We start from the raw sequence: 22571 nt of genomic DNA, 5'->3' as shown, positions 1-22571 counted from the left end.
GAAGAACAAACCAGCAATGGAAAACCAAAAAAACAAGGATTAGGGAAATGTAAAGGAAGGTATCCATGCATTCAGATGCCATTCTGGTCAGCCAGAGGCACATGTCCTTAATGGTCTAGATGTTTTACCTTTCACAGAAACACAGTAAAATTGGGTTTTTAAATATGTACCTAAAGAGTTATGTCCTTTTCTCATGGCAACTGGTAATAGAGGCAGGTCTGCTGCAAAAGAGCTAAAGAAGTAGCTACTAGAAAGGACTTAGAGAAGCTAATCCCTCATTCTGTCTGAACATCTACTGTGGTGGACCTGTTGGTCCACAAAGATGCCCACATCCTAAAGCCTGGAACCTGTGGATAAGTTAGGCTACATGGCAAAAAGGACTTTGCAGATGTGACTGAATTTCCACTAAGATGGGAAGATTATCTTTGGTTATCTGGGTGGGAGTAATTTAATCATAAGTCCTTAAAAATAGAGAATCTTCCCTAGCTGTGGTCAGAGAGACATGTGACTATGGAAGCAGGGTCCAAGAGAGGCAACATTGCTGGCTTTGAATAAGGAGGAACGGGACCATTAACCAAAGAATGTGGGTGGTCTCTAGAAGTTAGAAAAAAGCAAGAAACAGATTCGCCCATAGAGCCTTCCTAAAGTAATGCATTTCTGCTAACATCTGACTGATTTTCACCCAATGAGACCCTTGTCTGAGTTCTAGCCTATGGAATTGTACAATAATAAATTTGGATTGTTTTAAGGCACTGACTTTATGGTAATTTGTTATGGCAGCAATAGAAAATTAATACATATCATAATTGCCCAATCTGGACATAGAGAAACAGTATATAGCCATGACTTACTGATTTTGGAATGCTAATGCTGCAAACAAGCTTACCAATAAATAAATAAAACAAATGGAAGAGATTCATTCGGCATTAGAAATTACTAAATTCTCATTAGCTACTTCAGCTGCCACAGCCACAGCCAAAACCTTGGCAAGCTCTCAACTTGGACAGTGATATATGATTCTAAATTTTAAAAATTAAAAAAAAAAGAGCTAAGTCTCATAAATTTTAAGTATGAATTTCTTCCTGTCCTTAACCTAAGTCCTTGGCTCCACTCCAGAGATTCTGATTCAATTGGTGTGGTGTGAGAACTTGGTACTGTGAAGTACCTTTTTCTTTTTTCCAAACAAAATTTGCTATGTGTTATTAAGACATTTCTGTTAACATGAATTAGAGTACCTTTTTAAAAACTTTCACGATGACTTTAATAAGTCAGATTTGAGAATCACTGTTGTAAAGGACATGATTCTTCTTCATATCATCTTAGGGTCTGGGCTATTAATTTATCCAAATGGATTGGATAATAGTGTTCTGCTGATTAGAGTATTAGACCAAATCTATTTGAGGCTAAGTCCCCATGGATTCAATTTTTTGATATTTCTAACAAATTTTAAAACTTGTCCCATATAGTACCCATGGATACCCATCAAACCTCTATAAGGATTTGTGGTCACAACTAATGTTTTTACCAGCCAGTGATACTCCAGAGAAAGGTCAATAAGTAAATAAATAGGGTGGCCATATAGATTTATGACATAACATTGACATAGGCACAGGGGACTATGATAGCAGATTTAATACTACTTCACAAAGATCTTTGGTGTGAGGTTTGACAAGCAGCTCCTGGATATGAAGTATAATACTCAAGCTCACTACAGTAGCCTAGGGACACAGGACCTAGATTATAAATGTAACTGGTAGGCTGATCACATAGAGCCCCACTCATCAGGGCACAAATGTATATAATAACTTCAGGTATGAGGTTACTTTTCAAAAAAAGCAGGCACCAGAAAATTTACCTCCAGAGCACATACTGAGGAAGTTGTCCAGAGACATGGCAACCTCCATTTCACAGCACCTAATAAGGAATCCTCTTTAGTAGCTATTATGACCCAAAACTTGGTTCATGATATGGATATAGAATATCCCGCTCACCTTAACTGTTGCCTCCACATAGCAGAAATAATGGAATGATGGAACATACCCCTCAAGAACAAGTTCAAAAGTCTGACTTTTGAACTGATTCTTGAGTTCTAATAAACCATTTATCTTTTCAGTGTTTGATTCCTTTATGATGCTATTTTCCCAATTATATATCTCCATAATGAATAGGACCAAAGAATAAATAAAAGAAGTTAAGCATACACCTCCCACAGGATCCAGGCATTCCACAGCTAGGACTTGCCCCAAAAGAAAAGAAAGCATATATCCATACAAATATTGTACATGGATGTTCTTAGCATCTTGGTTTGTAAAAACTAAATATCGGAAACAACTCAAATGCCCATTATCAGGTAAAAGGATAAACAAACTTTGTTATGTCCAGGTAATGAAACACCACTCAGCAATTTTAAAAAAATGAACTGTTGATACATGCAATACAATGATGAATCTCAAAATAATTGTGCTGAGTGAAAGAATGCAGACAGAAAAGAGTTCACAGCACACAGTCTCATTCATATTAAAGGTAGAGGGTGCCTGGGTGGCTCAACTGACTAAGCCTCCAACTCTTGATTTTAGCTCAGGTCATGATCTCAGAGTCATGGGATTGAGCCCAAGTTGGGCTCTGTGCTCAGCACAGAGTCTGCTTGTTCCTCTCCCTCCTCTCTCTCAAAAAATAAACAAACAAAACCTTAAAAAAAAAAAAGAGTAGAAAATGCAAATGAACTATTGTGACAGAAAATTGCATGTGCATAGGAGGGAGGAGAGGGGTGGGGAATAGTGGGAGGGAGGAATTTTCAGTGAGACACAAAGGAATTTGGGAAGTGATATATTCATTACCTTGATTGTGGTGATGATTTCATGGGCATACACACATGTCCAAATCTGTCAAATTGTTCATTTTAAATATGTGCAGTTTTCTGTATGTCAATTATACCTCAATAAAAATATAAAAATACAGGAAAAAGAGTGAATGGGCCATACACCAAGTATGTTTGGTCTACTCATCATGAAAAGACTGTAACTTCTTATGATGGTTGAAATTATGACTTTACTTCATGTGTGTATTTATTCCCAGCAGCAAATGTGCACAAGACATGAAATGCAATTCTCCTGATGAGAAGCAGTACAACTTATATGATATAGAGTAACCCCCTATGTAGCCATTAGGGAATATCTAAATATACACTAGCCTTTTATGTCAAGGTGAAGTCTTTATTAAGAGTAGCCATAGATTTTAATCATTAAAAATACCCATTCTCAAATTTGTTCAGAAGTTAGGCTGGACCATAGGAGGAAGCATTCAACTTTGGAAATATATAAATTGTTTAATAGGGAGAAATTGATCTAATTGAAGGATTTATTAATAAATTAAACTAAATTCTGATAATAATAGATATATAAACCTTAGGCCATTCTCTGGGTAACTAGTTTACATAGTGGAAAGTTCACTAGCATATCCAACATTACATAATTGTAAATTAGATGTTTCTATTAAAAGATAAAATAGTAACTGATCACTGTTACAATAAGCATTGGAGGCCTCAAAAAATTTCCATTTTTACAGCTGAAGTCCACATCTGCTTGATGCTAAAAATTATTCAAGCCCTTTGGAAACAGAATCAAGATGAATATAAAGTAAAAAGGATGGAAAATGTATGCCCCTGCATCCATCTTTGTGTCTTCTGAATGACAGAACACACTTACATAAATCCATTCAGTTATTAAAATGACATGGAAGAAGAAACTATACTTAACTTTAATAGGAGAGTGAAGACATACCTGGTCTTCATAGGAACGAGTCTGCCCTATTTGGGTTGGAGGTTCTGTGGGAATCACCACGCAAGGTGGAAGTCTTGGTTTATAACATCTTTCAGTTGTTGTAGTGAGGATATTCAACAAGTTGATCATGCTGGAAACACTAACTTGTGAATTAGATCCAAATAACCATAGAAACAAACAAACTTGCATTTATGGGGTTAGAAAATTAGAATGCAGGGGTGCCTGAGTGACCCAGTTGGTTAAGTGTCTGACTCTTGATTTTAGCCAAGGTCATGATCTGAGGGTTGTGAGGTCAGGCTCCACATTGGGTATGGAGCCTGCTTAAGAGTCTCTCTCCCTCTCTCTCTGCCCCTGCCCTGTCTCGAAGAAGAAAGAAGAAGAAGAAGAAGAAAGAAGAAGAAGGAGAAGGAGAAGGAAAAAGGAAAGAAAGAAAGAGAAAGAAAGAAAGAAAGAAAGAAAGAAAGAAAGAAAGAAAGAAAGAAAGAAAGAAAGAAAGAAAGAAAGAAAGAAAGAAAAGGAAGGAGGAAAGAAAGAAAAGGAAGGAGGAAGGGAGGAGGAGGAGAAGAAGAAGGAGGAGGAGAAGAAGAAGAAATTAGAATACAGCACTGTTCAATAGAACTCTCCGTAATCATGGAATTTTTCTGCATCTGTGTTATGCAAGATGTAGTCACTAGCCACATACAGTTGTTGACATATAAAATATGGCTAGTGAGACTGAGAAAATGAATGTTTAACTTCATTTCATTTTAATTAATTTAAATTTAAATATAAAAAAATACACACGGCTAGTGGCTACCACAGTTGACAGGGCAGGTCAAAAGTATTAAGAGTTAAGCAGACAAAGACTGTGTTTATAGTATTATATTATTTTCAGAGTTTCATCTATGTGTGATAATGAGGTTTTCTGAGGAATTATAATGTCCAAAAGGGACACAAGGTCAGTTCACTTTCATTCTTTCAACCAAAGATATAAATACATCTGTTTAGACTTAATGTTTATGTCCTCTCCAAATTCATATGTTCAAACTCTGATCCCCAGTGTGATGATGATATTTGGAGATAGGGTTTGGGGAGGTAATTAGGTGTTAAGGGTGCAGCCCTTATGATGGGATTAGTGCACTTAGGAGACTTGCTTCTTTTTCTCCATCATCTGAGGAAAGCAGGAAGAAGGCTCTCATTAGAATCCTACCACGTAGGCACCCTAAGCCTTCAGAACTGTGAGAAATAAATATTTGTTGTTTAAGCCACCCAGCCTATGGTAATTTCTTATAGCATCCCAAACTGACTAAAGCAACATCCAAAGCTTTTAAAATATATGTCCATTAAGCAATTTCTACCAGCACACTGTGTAAGAACCTATTACTGTTTTGTTTTGAGGATGTTTGTTTGGCTCAGCTATAACTGTGCCCCATTTGTTAGCACTTCCAGAATTCCAAAGTAGAAGAGTTTTACTGCCTTGGATCAGGGGGCTTTAAATCTTCGTTGAAGAATCTATAAAAAATGTTTGGCTTTGTTCAAGAGATATAGGGTATAGCATTGTATCATTCCGCTTGAAAGGGGGAAAAGATTGAGAATTCTAGCATTGGGTTGAGAAATTATGTTCCCTAAATTAAATCTACTGTTCTATGTGAGGGTCGTGGATTATAGGACTATAGGATCCTTAAATCAGTTATCAATTGCCACAATAATGATGCATAACAAACCACCCAAAGGCTTAGTGGCTTAAAACAAGTATTTATTTAGTTCATGAATCTGGGAGTCAACTAGGAAGTTTTGCTGCTCTGGGTTGGACATGACTCATGTCAGCTAGGCTTGCTCGTGTGTCAATAGTCAGCTAGTGTATTGGCTGGAGACTGGTTTATCATCTAAGAGGTCATCCTATTTCTGCTCCAAGTTCTCTCTCATATTCTAGAAGACTAACTCAGGTTTGTACATACAGCTGAGAAGGGTTCCAAAAAAGAATAATAGTAAGTCAAGCCTCAAAACTAGGACTTAGAACTAATAAGCTATAAATTCAAATGACATTCAAATGGTAGGGAGCAAAATTCTACTTCATAATGGGAGGAGCTGCAAAGTCATATTTCAAAGGGCATGGATATAGGGATGGGTGAAGAACTGTGAAGCCTTCCACAAACTCTGGCTAATATACCAATTTCTTGTGTAAAGGTAAATGATATTCTTCATTGGCATTTGGGTCAAACTTCCAAAGATAAAGAGAAGTTATTACCCTAGGACCTAAAAGGCTATAGTAAATAGGAACCTGTCTCAGTTCATAGACTATCTTAATCTGGATCGAATTATATTGGACCAATCTTATGCTACCTTATATGATATGTTAATTCAAAATGAAACCTAATAATGAGGCAAATATATTATAAAAATTAGTACCAATCTAAAAATTGTGAATGGCAATCTCCAAGCTGGAGAAGAGTACCCATGTTTGCAGAAAGGATAGTCCCTTCAATAAATGGTTTTGGGAAAGCTGGACAGCCACACACAAAACAATGAAATCTTACACACACACACACACACACACACACAAATAACTTAAAATGGATTAAAGACTTGAACATAAGACCTAAAACCATAAAACTCCTAAAAGAAAATCTTGGCTATGTCTTTTTGGATTTTGATATCAAAAGCAAAAATAAATAAGTGGGACTACAAACTAAAAAGCTCTTGCAGAGCAAAGGAAACCATCAACAAAATGAAAAGTCAATATACTGAATAAGAGAAAATATTAGCAAGTTTTATATCTGATAAGAGGTTAATATCCAAAATATATAAAGGACTCATACAACTCAATAGCAAAAGAAAAAAAAATGGTGAAAAAATTGGCAGGGGATCTGAATAGACATTTTTCCAAAGAAGACATACAGATGGCTAACAGGTACATGAAAAGATGTTCAATATCACTAATCTTCAGGGAAATACAAATCAAAAGTACAATGAGATATCAAGAAAAACAAGTGCTTCTGAGGATGTGGCAGAAAGGGGACCCCTGTGCACTGTTGGTTGGGAATGAAAATTCGTGCACTGCACTCTGGAAAACAGTATGGAGGTTTCTCAAAAAATTAATAATACAACTATCATATGATGCAATAGTTCCACTTCTGGGTATTTATCCTGAGGAAACAAAAACACTAACTTGAAAAAATATATGCACCCTTATGTTCACTGCAGTTATTTACAATAGCCTGGACATAGGAGCAATCTAAGTGTCCTTTGATGGATAAATGGATAAAGAAAAGATACGGCCACCTGAGCGGCTCAGTCAGTTGAGCATCTGACTCTTGGTTTCGGCTCAGTCATGATCTTGGGGTCATGGAATGGAGCCCCACATGAGGCTCCACACTCAGTGGAGTTTCCTTGATATTCTCTTTCCTTCTTCCTCCCTCTCTGCCCCTCCCCTCCCTCACTCCTGCATGCATGTACTCTCTCTCTAAAATAAATAAATAAATAAATAAATAAATAAATAAATAAATAAATAAAATCTGATATATATACATATATAGTGATGATGGATGGTATAGGATGCTGTATTGATGATTTTACTATATACACAAATACCAAATATTATGCTGTACACTAGAAACTACGATAATGTTATGTATCAATTATATCTCATTAAGAAAAAGAGTACTCATGCTTGGAAGTCTTGAAATTTTGTCATATCAGACTATCTGTCATTATTTTACTAGTCCTGAGCTGTTGGTATTACAGATATCATCCAAATTCTTTCATTATGTCTTGGATAATAACCAAATACAAGGATATACTAGCTTTAAAAAGCATTGTGCTCACTTGTTTCCAGTTGGTATAAAGAATAAGGGGAGAATGTAAGATTATGGCTGTAAATTCACTGGACTGTGAAAAAGGTCAGTAAGGACATAGTGAACTCATCCAGTTAATATGCTGCTAACCACAGCAAATCCTAATATTGCCATACTGCAAGACAATGGTAATACATTTTTAATGGGCTTAAATATTGTTATGTTCTTAGACCAATAATTATATATTTAAAAATCTATAGGAAACAATCCAAAAATAGTACCAACAACCATGAAAACTCTGTACCGTATTCAGTTATTTTTATAAGAAGAAAAATTGGAAGCAACCAATAATATAAGAATGACTAAGTAATTATAGTATTTTCATTGGGTAGAATATTATGGAGCTATTAAAATGGTGGTTATAAAGGTCATACAGCAACATCAAAAAGGTAAAGTATAATCCTAACTGAAAATAAGACACAGAATTATACGTACACTATGATTATAACTATGCAAAACAAAATGAAAAAACGTTCATAAGATTGCAAGCATTGCTGGTAGGAGCTGCCTTTTGAGATGTCTTATTAGTAATGTTCATATCATTTGATTGAGTAATTCAACTTCTGGAAATATATCTTAAGAAAATTATCCAAAAAAAAAGAAAGAAAGAAAAAAGAAAAAGAAAAGAAAATTATCCAAAATGAGAAAAAAAAGGCGGGGGGGATGGTTAGGAAGAAGAATTTTTTAATACATCTCTGCAGCTTTTTTTTTAATTTATAAAGAACTAAAAACAGCTTAAATGCGTAGGAAGAAAGAGATAGTTAAATTAGAGCTTATCTGTCAGAATGTTATACAGCTATGAAGAATGAATGAAATTAATGATAAATTCATAAATTTAAAAGGCAGTATTCATTTTAAAAGCAATATATAAAATAATATGACTATATGATTTAAAAGTACATACAGATAAAAATATACCAAAAATTTAACAGTGTATTTGCTAACAATATATAAAAAAATTAATAGTGATTAACAGTGGTTACATAACAGAAAATTCTTTTTTTTTAATTTTTTTTTTAAGATTTTATTTATTTATTTGAGAGAGAGAATGAGAGAGAGCGAGCATGAGAGGGGGGAGGGTCAGAGGGAGAAGCAGACTCCCTGCTGAGCAGGGAGCCGGATGCGGGACTCGATCCCGGAATTCCAGGATCATGACCTGAGCCGAAGGCAGTCGCTTAACCAACTGAGCCACCGAGGCACCCATAACAGAAAATTCTTAATGCCCATCATCGTTCTTATGCTTTTCTATATGTCCAAGTTATATACAATAATCATAGTAGTAGGTATTACTTTGATAATCAGAAAAAAATTGTAAAAGCCTAAATAGGAAAAAAATTAAATATCTATATTGGCGCTGTATAAGTATGGTTGATTAAGGATTGTGTGCTTGTGTTTCTAGTTTCCACATCTTGGAATGTAGTTATGCTAAATTTGTAATTTCAAAACCTGTAATATTTAGTAAGGGGACCCATTCTATACCTTATTTGCCTTTTGGTAAGCCATGACATTAATAATAACACTTTACATTTATGTAAGGATTTACAATTTGCAAGGTATCTCACTTGTATTATTTCATTTGATTCTCACACTTGTGTAAAGTAGAAACTGTTACCATGCTACAGTTGCGGAAATTGATTCAGAGATTAAGTGAGGTCCTCCAAGTCATTTGGCAGATACCTAACCAAACCAGTGTTGAACCCAGTGGTTAAGCTTCCAAATGCGCTCACGGTTTCCATGGAATCATTTTCACAATTCTCATCAGGAAGGATAAAGCACTATGCCATTGCAAACATAACACAAATGCTGTAAACAACTAAGACATTTACTGGAAGAGAGTGACTTTGATTCGTTTATACCTATTCTTTCCACTGTCCTCACAATGATTAATTTTTTTTAAAAATCAGGCTTTTAGCCTGGGTGGCTCAGTACGTTAACTGTCTGCCTTTGGCTCAGGTCATGATTCCAGGAGCCCTGCTCAGTGGGGAGCCTGCTTCTCTCTCTCTCCCTCCGTCCTCCCCCCACACCCACCCACCCCCACTCTCACTCTCTGTCTCTCCAAATAAATAAATAAAATCTTTTTTAAAAAAAGTTAGGCTTTGATGTTTCAGTTAGTACCTTTCCAACACATCCCCAATCCCTTGGTATGTCCAACTAATTAAGCAGTGATGTAGACTTTGCATGAAGTACTTTTTAATTAGCTACAGTGATTCCCAAATTATTCAGCCTGGGCTCAGGACCCTTAATATTCAAAATGACAATCTAGTGCATGTAAACTCTTTATTTAAATAGTGACATCTGAGATTAAGCTCAATAAAGGTTTCTATGGAAACTAACTGCAATATCAAAACTTACCAAAACACCAAAATGATCCAATTAGAAGAGGTAAAAATAAGTGATGGAAAGAGCAGCTATCAATAGTATGGAAGAGTTCATCCAACTTCCTCACATTAATTTTCATAAATGTGTCTGCATATTCATTAGAAGACTATGCAATTTATTTGCTATTCAAGGATTTCAACTAGACAAGAATGATACATGAAGTGGAAGTTTAGTTGTTCTTCAATAGTATTGAAGCCAATTTCATAGAAACACAGACATTAAAACTGAAGAGCAAGGTAAATTTACATGAATGTATACACATAGATAACGTAAACACTGCTAAAGATAAAATTCTAGGATTCCTGCAGCAGAAGAGATCAATAAAGTTCATGAATTAGTTCCAAATAGAAAAGTTAAATAAGGCTTCAGTCTTCCTTAGAACTAAGAACAAAGGGAAATATTTGCTAAGTTTGACTGCAGAATGAAATGCAAACATAAACGTATTTATTAAAGGTTGTAATCACATAAGAAGCTCTTAATAATAGCTCTGAGAGTCAAGTATAATATAAGAACAACTCATGAATGTGTAATTTTTAAAAAAATTTTCTACTATGAACGTTAACCAAGTTCAGATTTAAACCTTGACATTTGGATGCACTGTGACAACTGAAGACCCAAAATGGTTTTCAAAACACACATGGCTACAGAATTCTAACTTTTGTTTTGAAAGCTTAGGTCACAAGATATTTTCTTGGAAATCCTTGCAAAAAGACATCCAAGTATGTTTAATAAGTAGTATTCTAAATTTTATTAATAAAACACAATGACCAAGTGACATATATAGCTGCACTACTAACAGACATCTCAAAATTAACCCAATCTGAAATCTAGCTCCTGATCCTTTCTGCTTTTCTTGGAGTCTTTCCCATCTCAGTCAATGGTGACACCATCTTTAATGCCTGTCCATCATTCTGTGTTATCAACCCAGTATAGACAACTGGCTTTGAATGGCACAGTGATAGACCAAAGGGGATCTATTTTTGTCACATTAAGCAATACTGAAAAAGGACAGCGGAGAGCAATGTCTCTACGCAGGAATGATAACACTCATAAAACTTACTGTGTTAAGAAGTCTGTTAAGAAGTATGGTAGTTCCTGGGGGGCAGAAAAGGACATCCAGTGGAGTTCACCAAGCCCTGAAAAACTTGGAACAATGTGCTGTCCTTTCCTGGCCTGCCTTCAGTGAGCAGTGCATGGGAATTATCTGACCCACCAGGAAATGTCTCTCCTATTGACAGATGAGTGCAGTTTCTTGCCACCCATGTCCACATACACCCATGTTAGTGGTGTGGCCCTGGATAAATAACATTATCTTTTCTTCTTCAGACTTGTATATTGAAGTGAGTCATAAAGAAGAAAAAGGGATCAAACCAGTGCTGCCTACTTATGTCTATGGCTAACATTTCCAAAGCATGCTCGCAATAAAATCTCTTTCCTCTGGCTTGAATACTAGATACCTGAATTCTCAGTTTTCTTTTCCCTGACCTGCATTCTCTCTTCTTACAACTTGCTCCACCAGAGACCAAAGCAGTTCTTCCAGAATATAGAAACATGAATCCTTGGGGTCATGCACACACTCTCCTCATTCTAGCTATTTTATAAATTAAGATGGCAATTCAGTCTTTGGCACTCCAGCCTTGACACCTTCTACTCTCACTCAACAAGTTGTAAGGGGGCTAGAGTTGTAACCTCTGAGTTGTTATTTTGTGAACACAAATTACCTGTGCAGATTCTTTTAAAGTTGGGATTTTCCAGAAGGTGTCCTGGTAGGCGGCACTGGAACCGATGTTGCCAGAACTCAGGGAACCAGGGATTCCTTGTATTAGTGTCCAGCCTCAGCTTCAGGAAATAATCATCAAATGACCTGACCTCTGGAGATTGCAGCTTTATTGTGATTCCCCCGTTGGCTTCCACCTCATAACCTTCAATGACTTCATCTCTGTCTGCCCATCCATCACTAAAAAAATTCAGGGATTGGGGTGGGGAGAAAGAAAGACAAAGGTCTCACAAATAGGGCTCAGCATTATGCATGAATGAAGCAATTCAGCAAGGCTGAAAGTCTATTTTATGCCAGAATTGCTACCTATCAATGACTTTTTTTTTTTTGTGGAAGAGTAGTAAATTCTGAAATCATAAAGTCCTGTTTGTTTTTCACAGTAGTGAAAGTGATGATGAAGATGATGATAGTAGCAATGACAAGAACTCACATTATCACATTATCAGATTCTGTACTATTTACTTTTACTCAGTCAGATGTTCAGCAACCAGCTGAAATCCCAGTGGATCCAGAATATGGATCCAGGCAGTCTGGCTCCCAAACCCAGTGCTCTTTAGGCCACAAAACCCATCAGCTGCTGTCCAAATCAGAATAAAATAAAACCCAGGCACTCGGGGCCTTCACAATAAGAGCTCAGCAAGGTTTCAAGGTTGCAGCCAAGACCATTATATGAGCTGCATTTATGAGGTCGAAAATTGATTTAGCTCAGAAGCATGACAACCACAGATTTTGTGCCTGGACATTGTTCAAACTTGCCTCGCCTAGAAGTGATCAGATGCTTCCCCCTCAATGTTATCTCAAAATAGCAGCATTATAAGAAAACAATCCCACTCCCCAAAATAAAAATAATCCTCCTGCTCACTAAAAGGAAGTTAACTGATGTTTTATTCAGTGAATTCAATTTTTTAAAAAAATTTGGCCACCTTCTAGAACATTCATATCAGTCATGAGTGATGTAGCTCCAATTTAATTTAAGTGTACATATGAGCCGGGCCAAACCTCATGTGAGTGCTTTTTTTTTTTTTTTAAAGATTTATTTATTTATTTGAGAGAGTGAGAGAGAGTACATGACAGGGGGAGGGTTAGAGGGAGAAGCAGCTCCTCGCTGAGCAGGGAGCCCGATGCGGGACTTGATCCAGGGACTCCAGGATCATGACCTGAGCTGAAGGCAGTCGCTTAACCAACTGAGCCACCCAGGCGCCCCTCATGTGAGTGCTTTTGATCCCTTCCCAGCAGGTGCCAAAAAAAATTGCACTAGGTGGAGTTAAACAGGTAAAAAAGACTTTATTCAAGACTATTCCAATAGGCCAGAGACACTGAACTCCATTATGCTGAAACAAAAGTTGAGGGAGATTTAGGTGCTGAGATGAGCTAGTGAGCAAGTGCTAGGGGACATTGAGGGGAACTTGGTCAATGTGATTAGTCATCTGTGTTTGATAATTGTCATTTATCTAAGTTAAGCTCCCACCTTCCCACAGAAACTGGGAGACAGGGGTTTGCTATCATTCTTGATGATTACATTTCAAAGGGATGGCTTCCAGGTCCTTAAGAAAGAAATTTCTCTGCTGTAAAAACTGGCAAGAGGCTAGGAGAAAATGTATACCTCCGAGGGACAGAGAAAGAATTTATGACAGCATTTTTAAAATTAAATGCTCTAAGGAAAGGGAAGTCAAGGGGCCCATGGTCAGGAAGAAACTCATCTAAAGTTGAGTCAAACTGAGGAGAGGGTTAAAGATTGTCTTGGTCAAGAGGTGGATTTATTTATACCCATAGAGTCATACCCTGCAGTTTCTGGAACACAACTGTTCAGTCTCTGCCAGAGAGAGTGTTTTATCACTTGCTTCTCACAGAGCAGGGACCTGGGCCAAATATATATGGCTGACCATAGTTCACCCCTTGTTAAACTGAGATCAATTGGAATAAATGTGTCCTCCATTTAGCTGAGTTAATTGGTGCAGTTCTGTTCCAGAATCTTCCCAGTGAACGATACAGGAGCTGTATTTTCACAGACTAAAAGTTGTAGAAGGTATAGCTGACTTAACATGATCCAGAACTGAAGGGACCTTGAGGTATAGTGTGGTCTAACCAGCCAGATCAGAGAATGATTATATGCTTCTTCTAAATCCATTGGGATAGAGATTTTACAATCTTGCACAGACCTTTCCTTCCCCCCACAGGCCCCCATCATTTTCTTCTTTCCTTCCTTCTGTCCTTCCTTCCTTTTGCATTTACCTAGATACACTGCTATGCTCAAGATTCAGTTAAGAATGAGACACACTATCCTCTTCCCCTAGTGTTACAGACTTGTGGGAAGAACAGACACCAAACAAGAATTACAAACACTGTAAAGGTAAAGAAGGAAAAGTGACCAGTACTGCAAGGAGGAGGGGCTTAGGGGTTTAACTTAGTCAGGTGTGTATGTATGTATATAAATGTGGGTAGAGAGAAAGTAATTAGGGATGACTATCCTACAAAAGCTATGTCTGAGTTGAGACCTAAAGGATGTGTGGGCATTAGTCAGATGAAGAGATGAGGAGGGACTGGTATAGAAGGTTCCTGGTAGATTATCTAATATACAGGAAAGAGCATGGGCCATTCAAAGAATTTGGAGAGTCAGTATAGCTGTAGCATAGAAAGAAGTATAGCAGGAGACAGAAGTGTGGGCATAAATTCCAGCTTAGTTACCATTAGCCTAAGGACTACAGAAGTCTTCAAAGTGTTGTAAGCCTATTACATAATAAGGCCACTGCACTCTGCCCCCTGGTGGGGAATGACCTGAGTCTTTCTAACAAGCCTGTTCTACTCACCATCAAATTGGATATGACGGCCTGTCAAATTGATTTTAAAAAAGAAGACAGACTCTTTTATCTTTCTATATGCTCAGTCTACTTAGAAAGGCTTGAACTAGGTTATTTAGATTTATTCACATTATATCATAACTATATTTATAGCAATTTGAAGACCTGAACTATAGGGTTAAGGGTAAAAACAAAACCAGTTAGGCTTTCAAAAAATTCTGTTTATGAGTATATATTTAAAATCAAAATGACTTATAATTTGAAGGAAAAAAATTCATTTTTGACATAAAATTTAAGCTTGAAGTGTGTTTCTCCCCAAGATTTAATATTATGTGAGACTTCTCTGTGTGTGAATGTATAGTCTGAAAAAGAAACCCACAATTTTTTAAGTGTATGAAATGAGCCCTCAATACTGTTTATTTCCATTTCTTTTTTTTTTTAATCATTCCCAGTTTATAAAAGCAAGTATCATGTGTCAGTGGTGGAAGCAGAGAAAGTGTGACCTCCTGCCCTTTTGCCCTCCAACACAGAGGAGCACATCATGGGAGTAAACCTGAATATAGAAAATTTGAAGTCAGATGGCTTAGTGGGGCAGAGCCTTAGATCCCCTTTGCCATTGGTTAAAGTCCTTCCTCTTAACTATTGATGACCTCATTCTAGAAATTAGAGTTGGTGTTAAACCCAAGAAGTCATGAAATCAAGGAGAACCAGGATGTGACAGAAAAAAATATTCAGCTAGGATTGGTTGGTGAATACTTTTGAAGGGTTAATCACTAGATTTTTATATGAGATCTTAAATCTATCACAGGTAAGGTGTTAGGGAATGCTAACAAAAAGTTGCTGAAAAACATCCATAAAGCAATTCTTGGTTTTTATATATTTAAATCATTTTGTTTACAGACCACTTGCCAAATGTATTTACAGAGAATTTTAAAGGATTTTTGTGTTCAGTTGTGTTGGGACTTTTTACAAGGATAGTGTTTTGGTGAATTCTCTGTGAAGCATACTTGAAAACAGGGAGGCAGCAGCTCTCCTGATACCTGGTTTGGATGTTTACTTTTGTTACTGTTGTTGATAGTGGTGGTAGTAATGTGAACTATGCGACCAGAGATGACCTGCAAGCACCTGCTCACCCCAGGCTTCTGCAGTGAATCCTGCTGCGCTGGGTGCTGAACTCTATGAGGCATATTCACAGCCTCCAGCAGCTTCTGCTGCCCATCTGTTCCCCAATGATGAGTTCCTTTTCCTCTCTGGGGTCTAGAAATAAAGCTGCAGAATGTGGATAAACAAGGTGAACATTTAACAGACAGCTACATGTCTTTAAGTATTCCTCACAAAACAAGAATCCTTGTTCCTTGTTCCCCTCAACAATTTTATACAACAGTTCTTTCACAAGGCTGTCCTCGTCCCAAAAATCATTGTTCTAGTCCCTGTGAAATTCCACAATCCCAACCTGAATAATTAGAAGATTTCTTCCACTGAATAAATTCTGATGGAAACAATAGGAAAATATTATTTCTAATTCCACCAATTATAACTGGACAGGGGCTGCATGAGTGTCACTTTTGCATTATATAAATTAAAATAATTTAATAAGCAAATTGACATTAAAAAAAGAAATACAATAGTATTCATTTAAAAATTGTTTAAAAACATTTTAGAAAAACATATTTATATTCAGTTAAAATAATTACAATCTAGGGAGCAAAGCAATTTGATTTGTGTTGAGTACAAGTAACTGTGTGTACCTGAAAATAAAGCTATCATTCTTTTAAAATATTCCAGAGATTACCATATAAGCAAGAAAATGAGAAAAGGATAATAAAAGTATTTTCAAAAACATACGTAAACAAGCACAAAATTCTATTAATACAATGCTAACCATACTGATAAAGGCTGAAGAAATGTCACATGATGCAATTTAAATCAAGTGATGTCAATTATGGGACATTTTGTGGCGGTAATGGCAGCTTTTTCAATAAGAATTCAGACTGGCTTTCCTCATAAGAATCCTGTATGAGTTGGGCATTTTGCTTACCGCTACAGATACATTGCTAAGCGGTACAGGCAAGGCCCCTGCTCTCAAGGCAATCACAGTGGTGGGGAGGACTAGCCGCTTAATACATAACAGCCACAGGGAGTTGTGGCAGCTGATAGGAAAGGAAGGTGGGCTACACAGAAGCACAGAAAAGGGGCAGGGTCCTGTCAAGGGAGGTTTTGCCCGAGAAGTAACATCTAAGATGAGACTTAAAGGATGCATTGAAGCTACACAGTAACAAGGGAGATGGAAGAAAGGACCAGCTCAAGAAAGTACAAAGTTATCAAACAGCAAGGTGTTCGGTTTGCTTAGAGTGTGCCAGTAAAGGAATGAGGTCAAGCCAGTGAGATCTAAAAGAACCTGAATGTCCTTGTTAAGGATTTCGGATTTCATTTTTATGGTGGTGAGAAACTATTCAGATTTTAAACAGGGATATGACATGATTTAGGTTTGTTTTAGAAAGGTCATTCTAGAAAGTACTTAAGAGTGGAGGTTCTTTGGCTGTAGAATTCTCAGACAAAAGCTATGGAAACACACACACACATGCACACACACAGGCTAATCACATTGTAATATGAATGCAGGTGTTGATGGTGTGGAGGCGTTGATGAACCAGGAATTGGGGTAGTGGTCACAATTAGTCTATATTTAATTTTAAAATTAGTTGCTGCAAACCGACCACAAATATAGAACTGACACAAAATGTAGGTATTTTTTATTTAGTTATATAGCACAGGCCACTTAGAGGTCCCTCAGCTCACTGAAAAACAGAAGAGAGGATGAATTTTAAATCACCTTTGGTTGTCCTGTATTGCTAGAATTAGAACTCAAACAGAAGCCTTACTTCTAGTACTATGGTATTTGAGTAGAAAAGTGACCCAGGAGAGGAGGGAATGGGACGGCGTCAAAGGGCAAAACAGCAAGAATGAAGGGAATTCTCAAGAAGTGGAAACTTCATGTAAAGGAGATCAAGGTCAGATCAGTAATTCTTTATTTTTCATCTTTTCCTCACCTCTACCCCCAGTTCAGTCCTGGCATACTGAGCCTGAATCATCTGCCACCTGGAGAGACTATCCTCCTCTCCTAGCAGAAATGTAAAGCAAAGATGATAAATATGGCACACAACCTTGCAAATGTGGAAGCCATTTCCTAAAACTTCTACAAACCAATTTTTCATGTATCAATGACAATTTTAAGCCAGTGTGAAACAAGGTGGGCTGATGAGGGGAATTTCCACGGACAAGTAGGTCTTTTCTCTTCCTTCAAATTCCACTACCAAGATAGCACCCCATTTTATCTCTCATTCAACTAATCCTGAGAGACAATGTGAAATAGGAATTGGTTATTTAAACTTTCCAAGCCTCTGTTTCTCCACCTATAAAATGAGAGGGGAAATGATATCAACCTCTTAGAATTGTGTGAGAATTAAATCATATGATCCATGTGAAATACTTAGCACAATCTAACACATGATGAAACCTTAATAGATGTTAACAGTTCTTAATCATCAATCTCCTCATGATCCAACCCATGTCTGAGCTATATGTACATATGGGAAAGATTTCTCTACAAAAGCACTACTCACCATGTGGTCCAAAGATTGGTATCAATTCATAAACTGTTACCAGTCAAGAGGAAGTAAGAGACTGAGACTAAGCATTTCGGAAAATCTAAAGCAGTTGCAAGATCTAAGAACATGATAGGTGGACTCATGTCTTGCATAGGGTATAAACACATCATTTTACAATTTATATGGTGAACTGCCTGTAGCTCAAGTTGTATGCATGCCATATGCAGTAGAACCATGTTACAGTATGTGACATTTCAAGGTTGCTTTGCATCTGTAACCCAAAAGTATATAAATATCCAAGAATATATTCTTATTTATTTTTATACATGTTTTTACAATCACTTTAAATTTTAATCAAGCCTATTTTATAATCAATCCTATAAGATTAACTTCTAAATTAGGGAAATAAAATTCATATTATTTACTTTAACTCCAATTATATGGCCATACAAGCTTCACTGAATTTTTATTTATTTATTTACTTATTTATTTTATATATATATATTTTTTTTTAATAAGAAAATGTATACAATCTGCTGAATGTGGCAACAGTAGTATTTGAATGTGGATAGTGGAAATGATTCCACAGAAACAAGGGCAAAATAGTTCTGATGAAACCTACCTGAAATATGTCAGCTTATATACTGAATTTGGTTTTTATCCCTAATTGATGGTGAAGTGCTAAAACCATAGTGTATTATTTATGGAGTTGTTTTACCCAATGAATTTATGAAATCATCAAAATTTACTAATCATTTATATACAAAATATTAAAAAATTAAATTTAAAGCCAAATAATTATTTGAAACAAACAGTATTAAAAAGCCAATAGAAGTCTACGTTCAATATTCTACATAAAACATTAGTATTTCATGGGTTCTTATGAAGTGGCATTTAGGCTTGCTAAGACTAAAACACACATACAGTTGCCAAGACATTATTGAATGACTGCATCAAAGATATTTGCTTAGAAATGTTTGCTGATTCTGGTAAAGAAAGTAGCTCGTTTTACTTTCTGATGCATCATAGCTCAGTGATTTCTGAAACTGCCTAATGATATGGAAAACCAACTCATTGAATAAATGAGGCTAGCAAAGCATTCTTCAACTGTAACTTGACAAATGTGCAGATAAACTCTTATGTGGCAGTTCTTTTAGTATGTGTGCAATTTGAAAATGAAGATTTAAAGGAAGAAAGCTCTGCTCTTATTTAAATTCTCTTTTAGTTTCAATGCTGAGAAGCACAACTAGTTCTAGATATGATAAAATTATGAAGAATTACTTTGTCAAAAAATGTGGTTGGCAGTTTATGTTTTGTATAGGGGTATGTTCTGATGCTGCAACTGCCAACAGGGAAACATTCTGGAGGAGCTACCCACATAGCTTATGAGAGAATGTAACTCAACGCAATGCTTTCTTCATTGAAAATATCTTGATTTAAAAAAAAAATCAGGGCGCCTGGGTGGCTCAGTTGGTTAAGCGACTGCCTTCGGCTCAGGTCATGATCCTGGAGTCCCTGGATCGAGTCCTGCATTGGGCTCCCTGCTCAGCGGGGGGTCTGCTTCTCCCTCTGACCCCCCCCCCCAATGTGCTCTCTCTCTCTCATTCTCTCTGTCTCAAATAAATAAATAAAATCTTTAAAAAAAAAAAAATCAGCTGAAGTAAACAACCTTTAGTGGCAGTACAAATTTCGAGTTAGGTAAGAAAATGCACCGAAGGTGGTTTTCACTGGCCCATCAGAACGGATCGTTAGCATTTTTTCCAAATGCTGTGTTCTGTGACTTAACATTGGTAGGTTGAAATTATTCATGATGGTATACTTCAAGGAAATCAGTAAATGCTACAAATTAGGGCTTCTGTTTTATTGTCTTTTTTCCCCACACAGCCCGTTGTGATAATATGGAACCTGACCATAAACAGCTATTATTGGTATTAATGGGCAAAGTTATATCAAGAGTGAACTACAGAACACAGTTGGTGTTTCTTCAGGATAAGAAATCAGTTTGGTCTCAATATTTAAACATATCAATAGGAAAGACTAACTTGCCCTATTGACTGATATCTGATATATTTAATGATCTCTGTATTTACTGAAAAGAAAGAATTCTTTTTTTTCTTTTTTACAAATAGGAGCTGAGGTCAAAGGGCAAAATTAAAAGTCAGAAACTTTGAAGAACATGTTGGGTTTTTTTATAGATTGCTGTACCACAATTTTAATTTAAAAAAATTGTCGAGTAGAAAATGATCTCAATATTATCATCTGCAGAGTGATGTCAGCAAATACTTCATGAATTGGATTGCCTTTGTCTCCTTGGGCTGCCATAACAGAAGACTACAGACTGGTGGCTTAAACAGCATAAATTTATTTTCTCATCGTTTTGGAGAACAGAGGTCCAAAACTAAGATTCCAATTGATTCAGTTTCTAGTGAGAGTTCTCTTCCTGGCTTGTAGACTATGTCCTCACATGGCCTTTCCTCAGTGTATACATATACACAGTGTGAGAAAGAGAGAAAACAAGCACTCTGGTGGGTTTTTGTCTTTGTTTTCTTATAAGGACACTAACTGTATTGGATCATGGTCCTATCCTCATGACCACATTTAACCTTAAGTATCTTTCTAAAGGCCCTATCTTCCAAAAGAGTCACATTGGAGGTTAAGGCTTTAACATATGAATTTTGAGGGGACATAATTCAGTCCATAGCAGATGGAATTTTATTAAATTTGTTATTCATTTAAAAAATCCTTATATAAGAAATTGGAAGTGCATCCAGGATTCTTTTATTTCATCAACAGGTAATTCAAATTGAACTAAAAAGTTACGGGATAAATTACTGAAATTAGCTAGTGATTAAAGATTAAAGATGACTTTTGAAAATAGAGCATCACTCACTTCACTTGGGATAAAAAATTTTAAATGAATACCCCAAACTCACTGAAATTGCTATAAACTCTTTCTTCCATTTCCATCAGCTGACCTCCGTGAGGCTGGTTATTCTACTAGGAAAGTTATGAAAATTAAATAAAGAAGAGGGGACATATGCATGTACCATGCAAGTATAATTGTTAACCTAAAACCAGATTAGATAATTTAATAAACTCATTTATCATATTAAGATTTTAAATATTGATATGCATGGTGTTTGTTTAAAGTGTACATATAGGCATTTAACATAGGAAACTTCTACTTCACTTATAACTTTTTTTTTTAAGTAGGCTCTATGCCCAGTGTGGAGTCCAACATGGGGCTTGAATTCATGACCCTGAGATCAAGATCTGAGCTGAGATCAAGAGTTGGACACTTAACCAACTGAGCTACCCAGGCAACCCACTTAAAACTTTTTATTTACAATTATAGAACATCTAAAAGTTATGAGTATAATAGTAATTTTCTCTATTAATCACCTGGGCACACACTTTCAATGGATAATGAGCACTGTTTTGGTAATTCTTTCCTCCTTTGTTTTATTTTTATTATATTTACTGAAATGAGATTTTATGTCTGTTAAATCTATAATACAACTTTGGGCTTGTATTCTGCATGTCTTCATGCTGTATCTGACTTCCTAGTAATTTTTCTTTATTGTATTTTACCAAAGTACAATTCCTAACTAGATTGGAATTTTTAAAAAAAGAGAGAGAGAGAAGAAGAAGAAAAGGAAGATAGAGACTTCGAGAAGCACCTGTTCTAGAAGATGTTAAGGTAAATTTGTTAGAAGTTGTTAAGGTAAAGACTATGCTAATTAAACAGTTCAAAAAGGGACACCTCAAAACTCCATCTTGATGCTCATGGTAAATGAAACCATGACCACCAAGTAGAGACTTTTCATTTTGTTGAGAGGCTGTGATGGTTTCATTCCTTAGTGCAAAATTTTACAGATCTAAATTACCAATCTTTGCTCTCTGTTTTAAGTCCCTGGTTGTTTTATTGCTACTGAATCTTTATTTCTCATGTCCCTATGCCAACCGAGGGAGAGGCTGCAGTTTCCTACATAATTGTTAAGAACCAACTGAAGAGAAGCAAGAGACCCATTAAAAAAAGAATGCAAAAAAAAAAAAAATAAATAATGCAACAAAGGGCCAGAGTGATTCTGATTAAAGCATAAATCAGATCCTGGCATTTCTTTGCTTAAAATCCACCAATGTCTTTCCTTCTCACCCAAAGCTTTTCAATGAGTCCCTCAAAAGACCCTATACACTCTGAGCCTGATTTCCTCTCTCATCTCTGGCTATTCTAACCTTTGCCCTTCTCCAGCCACACTGACTGCCCCTCTGTTCCTCAGTGAATAAGGATGCCCTGGCCTTAGGATCTTTGCACTGGCTATTCTCTCTGCCTAAAATTCTGGGATTCTCTTCACTTGGGTATTTTCATGGCTCACTCTTTCATTTCCCTCATGTCT

General features: G+C 36.4%; 1 protein-coding gene across 3 annotated transcripts in view; it reads right to left on the bottom strand.

The window, feature by feature from the left end:
- GRM1 (glutamate metabotropic receptor 1) overlaps positions 1–22571 on the bottom strand; it is a 419049-nt gene that overhangs the window by 95868 nt on the left and 300610 nt on the right. For all 3 annotated transcript variants that reach the window (XM_034990933.1, XM_034990934.1, XM_034990935.1), the window contains exon 3: positions 11713–11948. In XM_034990933.1, coding sequence (XP_034846824.1) covers positions 11713–11948 — 236 coding nt within the window. The remainder of the gene's footprint in view (positions 1–11712; positions 11949–22571) is intronic.

This window comes from Mirounga leonina, unplaced genomic scaffold (genome assembly GCF_011800145.1).
Source record: "Mirounga leonina isolate KUSES-001 unplaced genomic scaffold, KU_Mleo_1.0 Mir_53, whole genome shotgun sequence".
Taxonomy (NCBI): domain Eukaryota; kingdom Metazoa; phylum Chordata; class Mammalia; order Carnivora; family Phocidae; genus Mirounga; species Mirounga leonina.
Note: the sequence above shows the minus strand (reverse complement) of the source record. Positions and strands in the feature narration are given on the sequence as shown.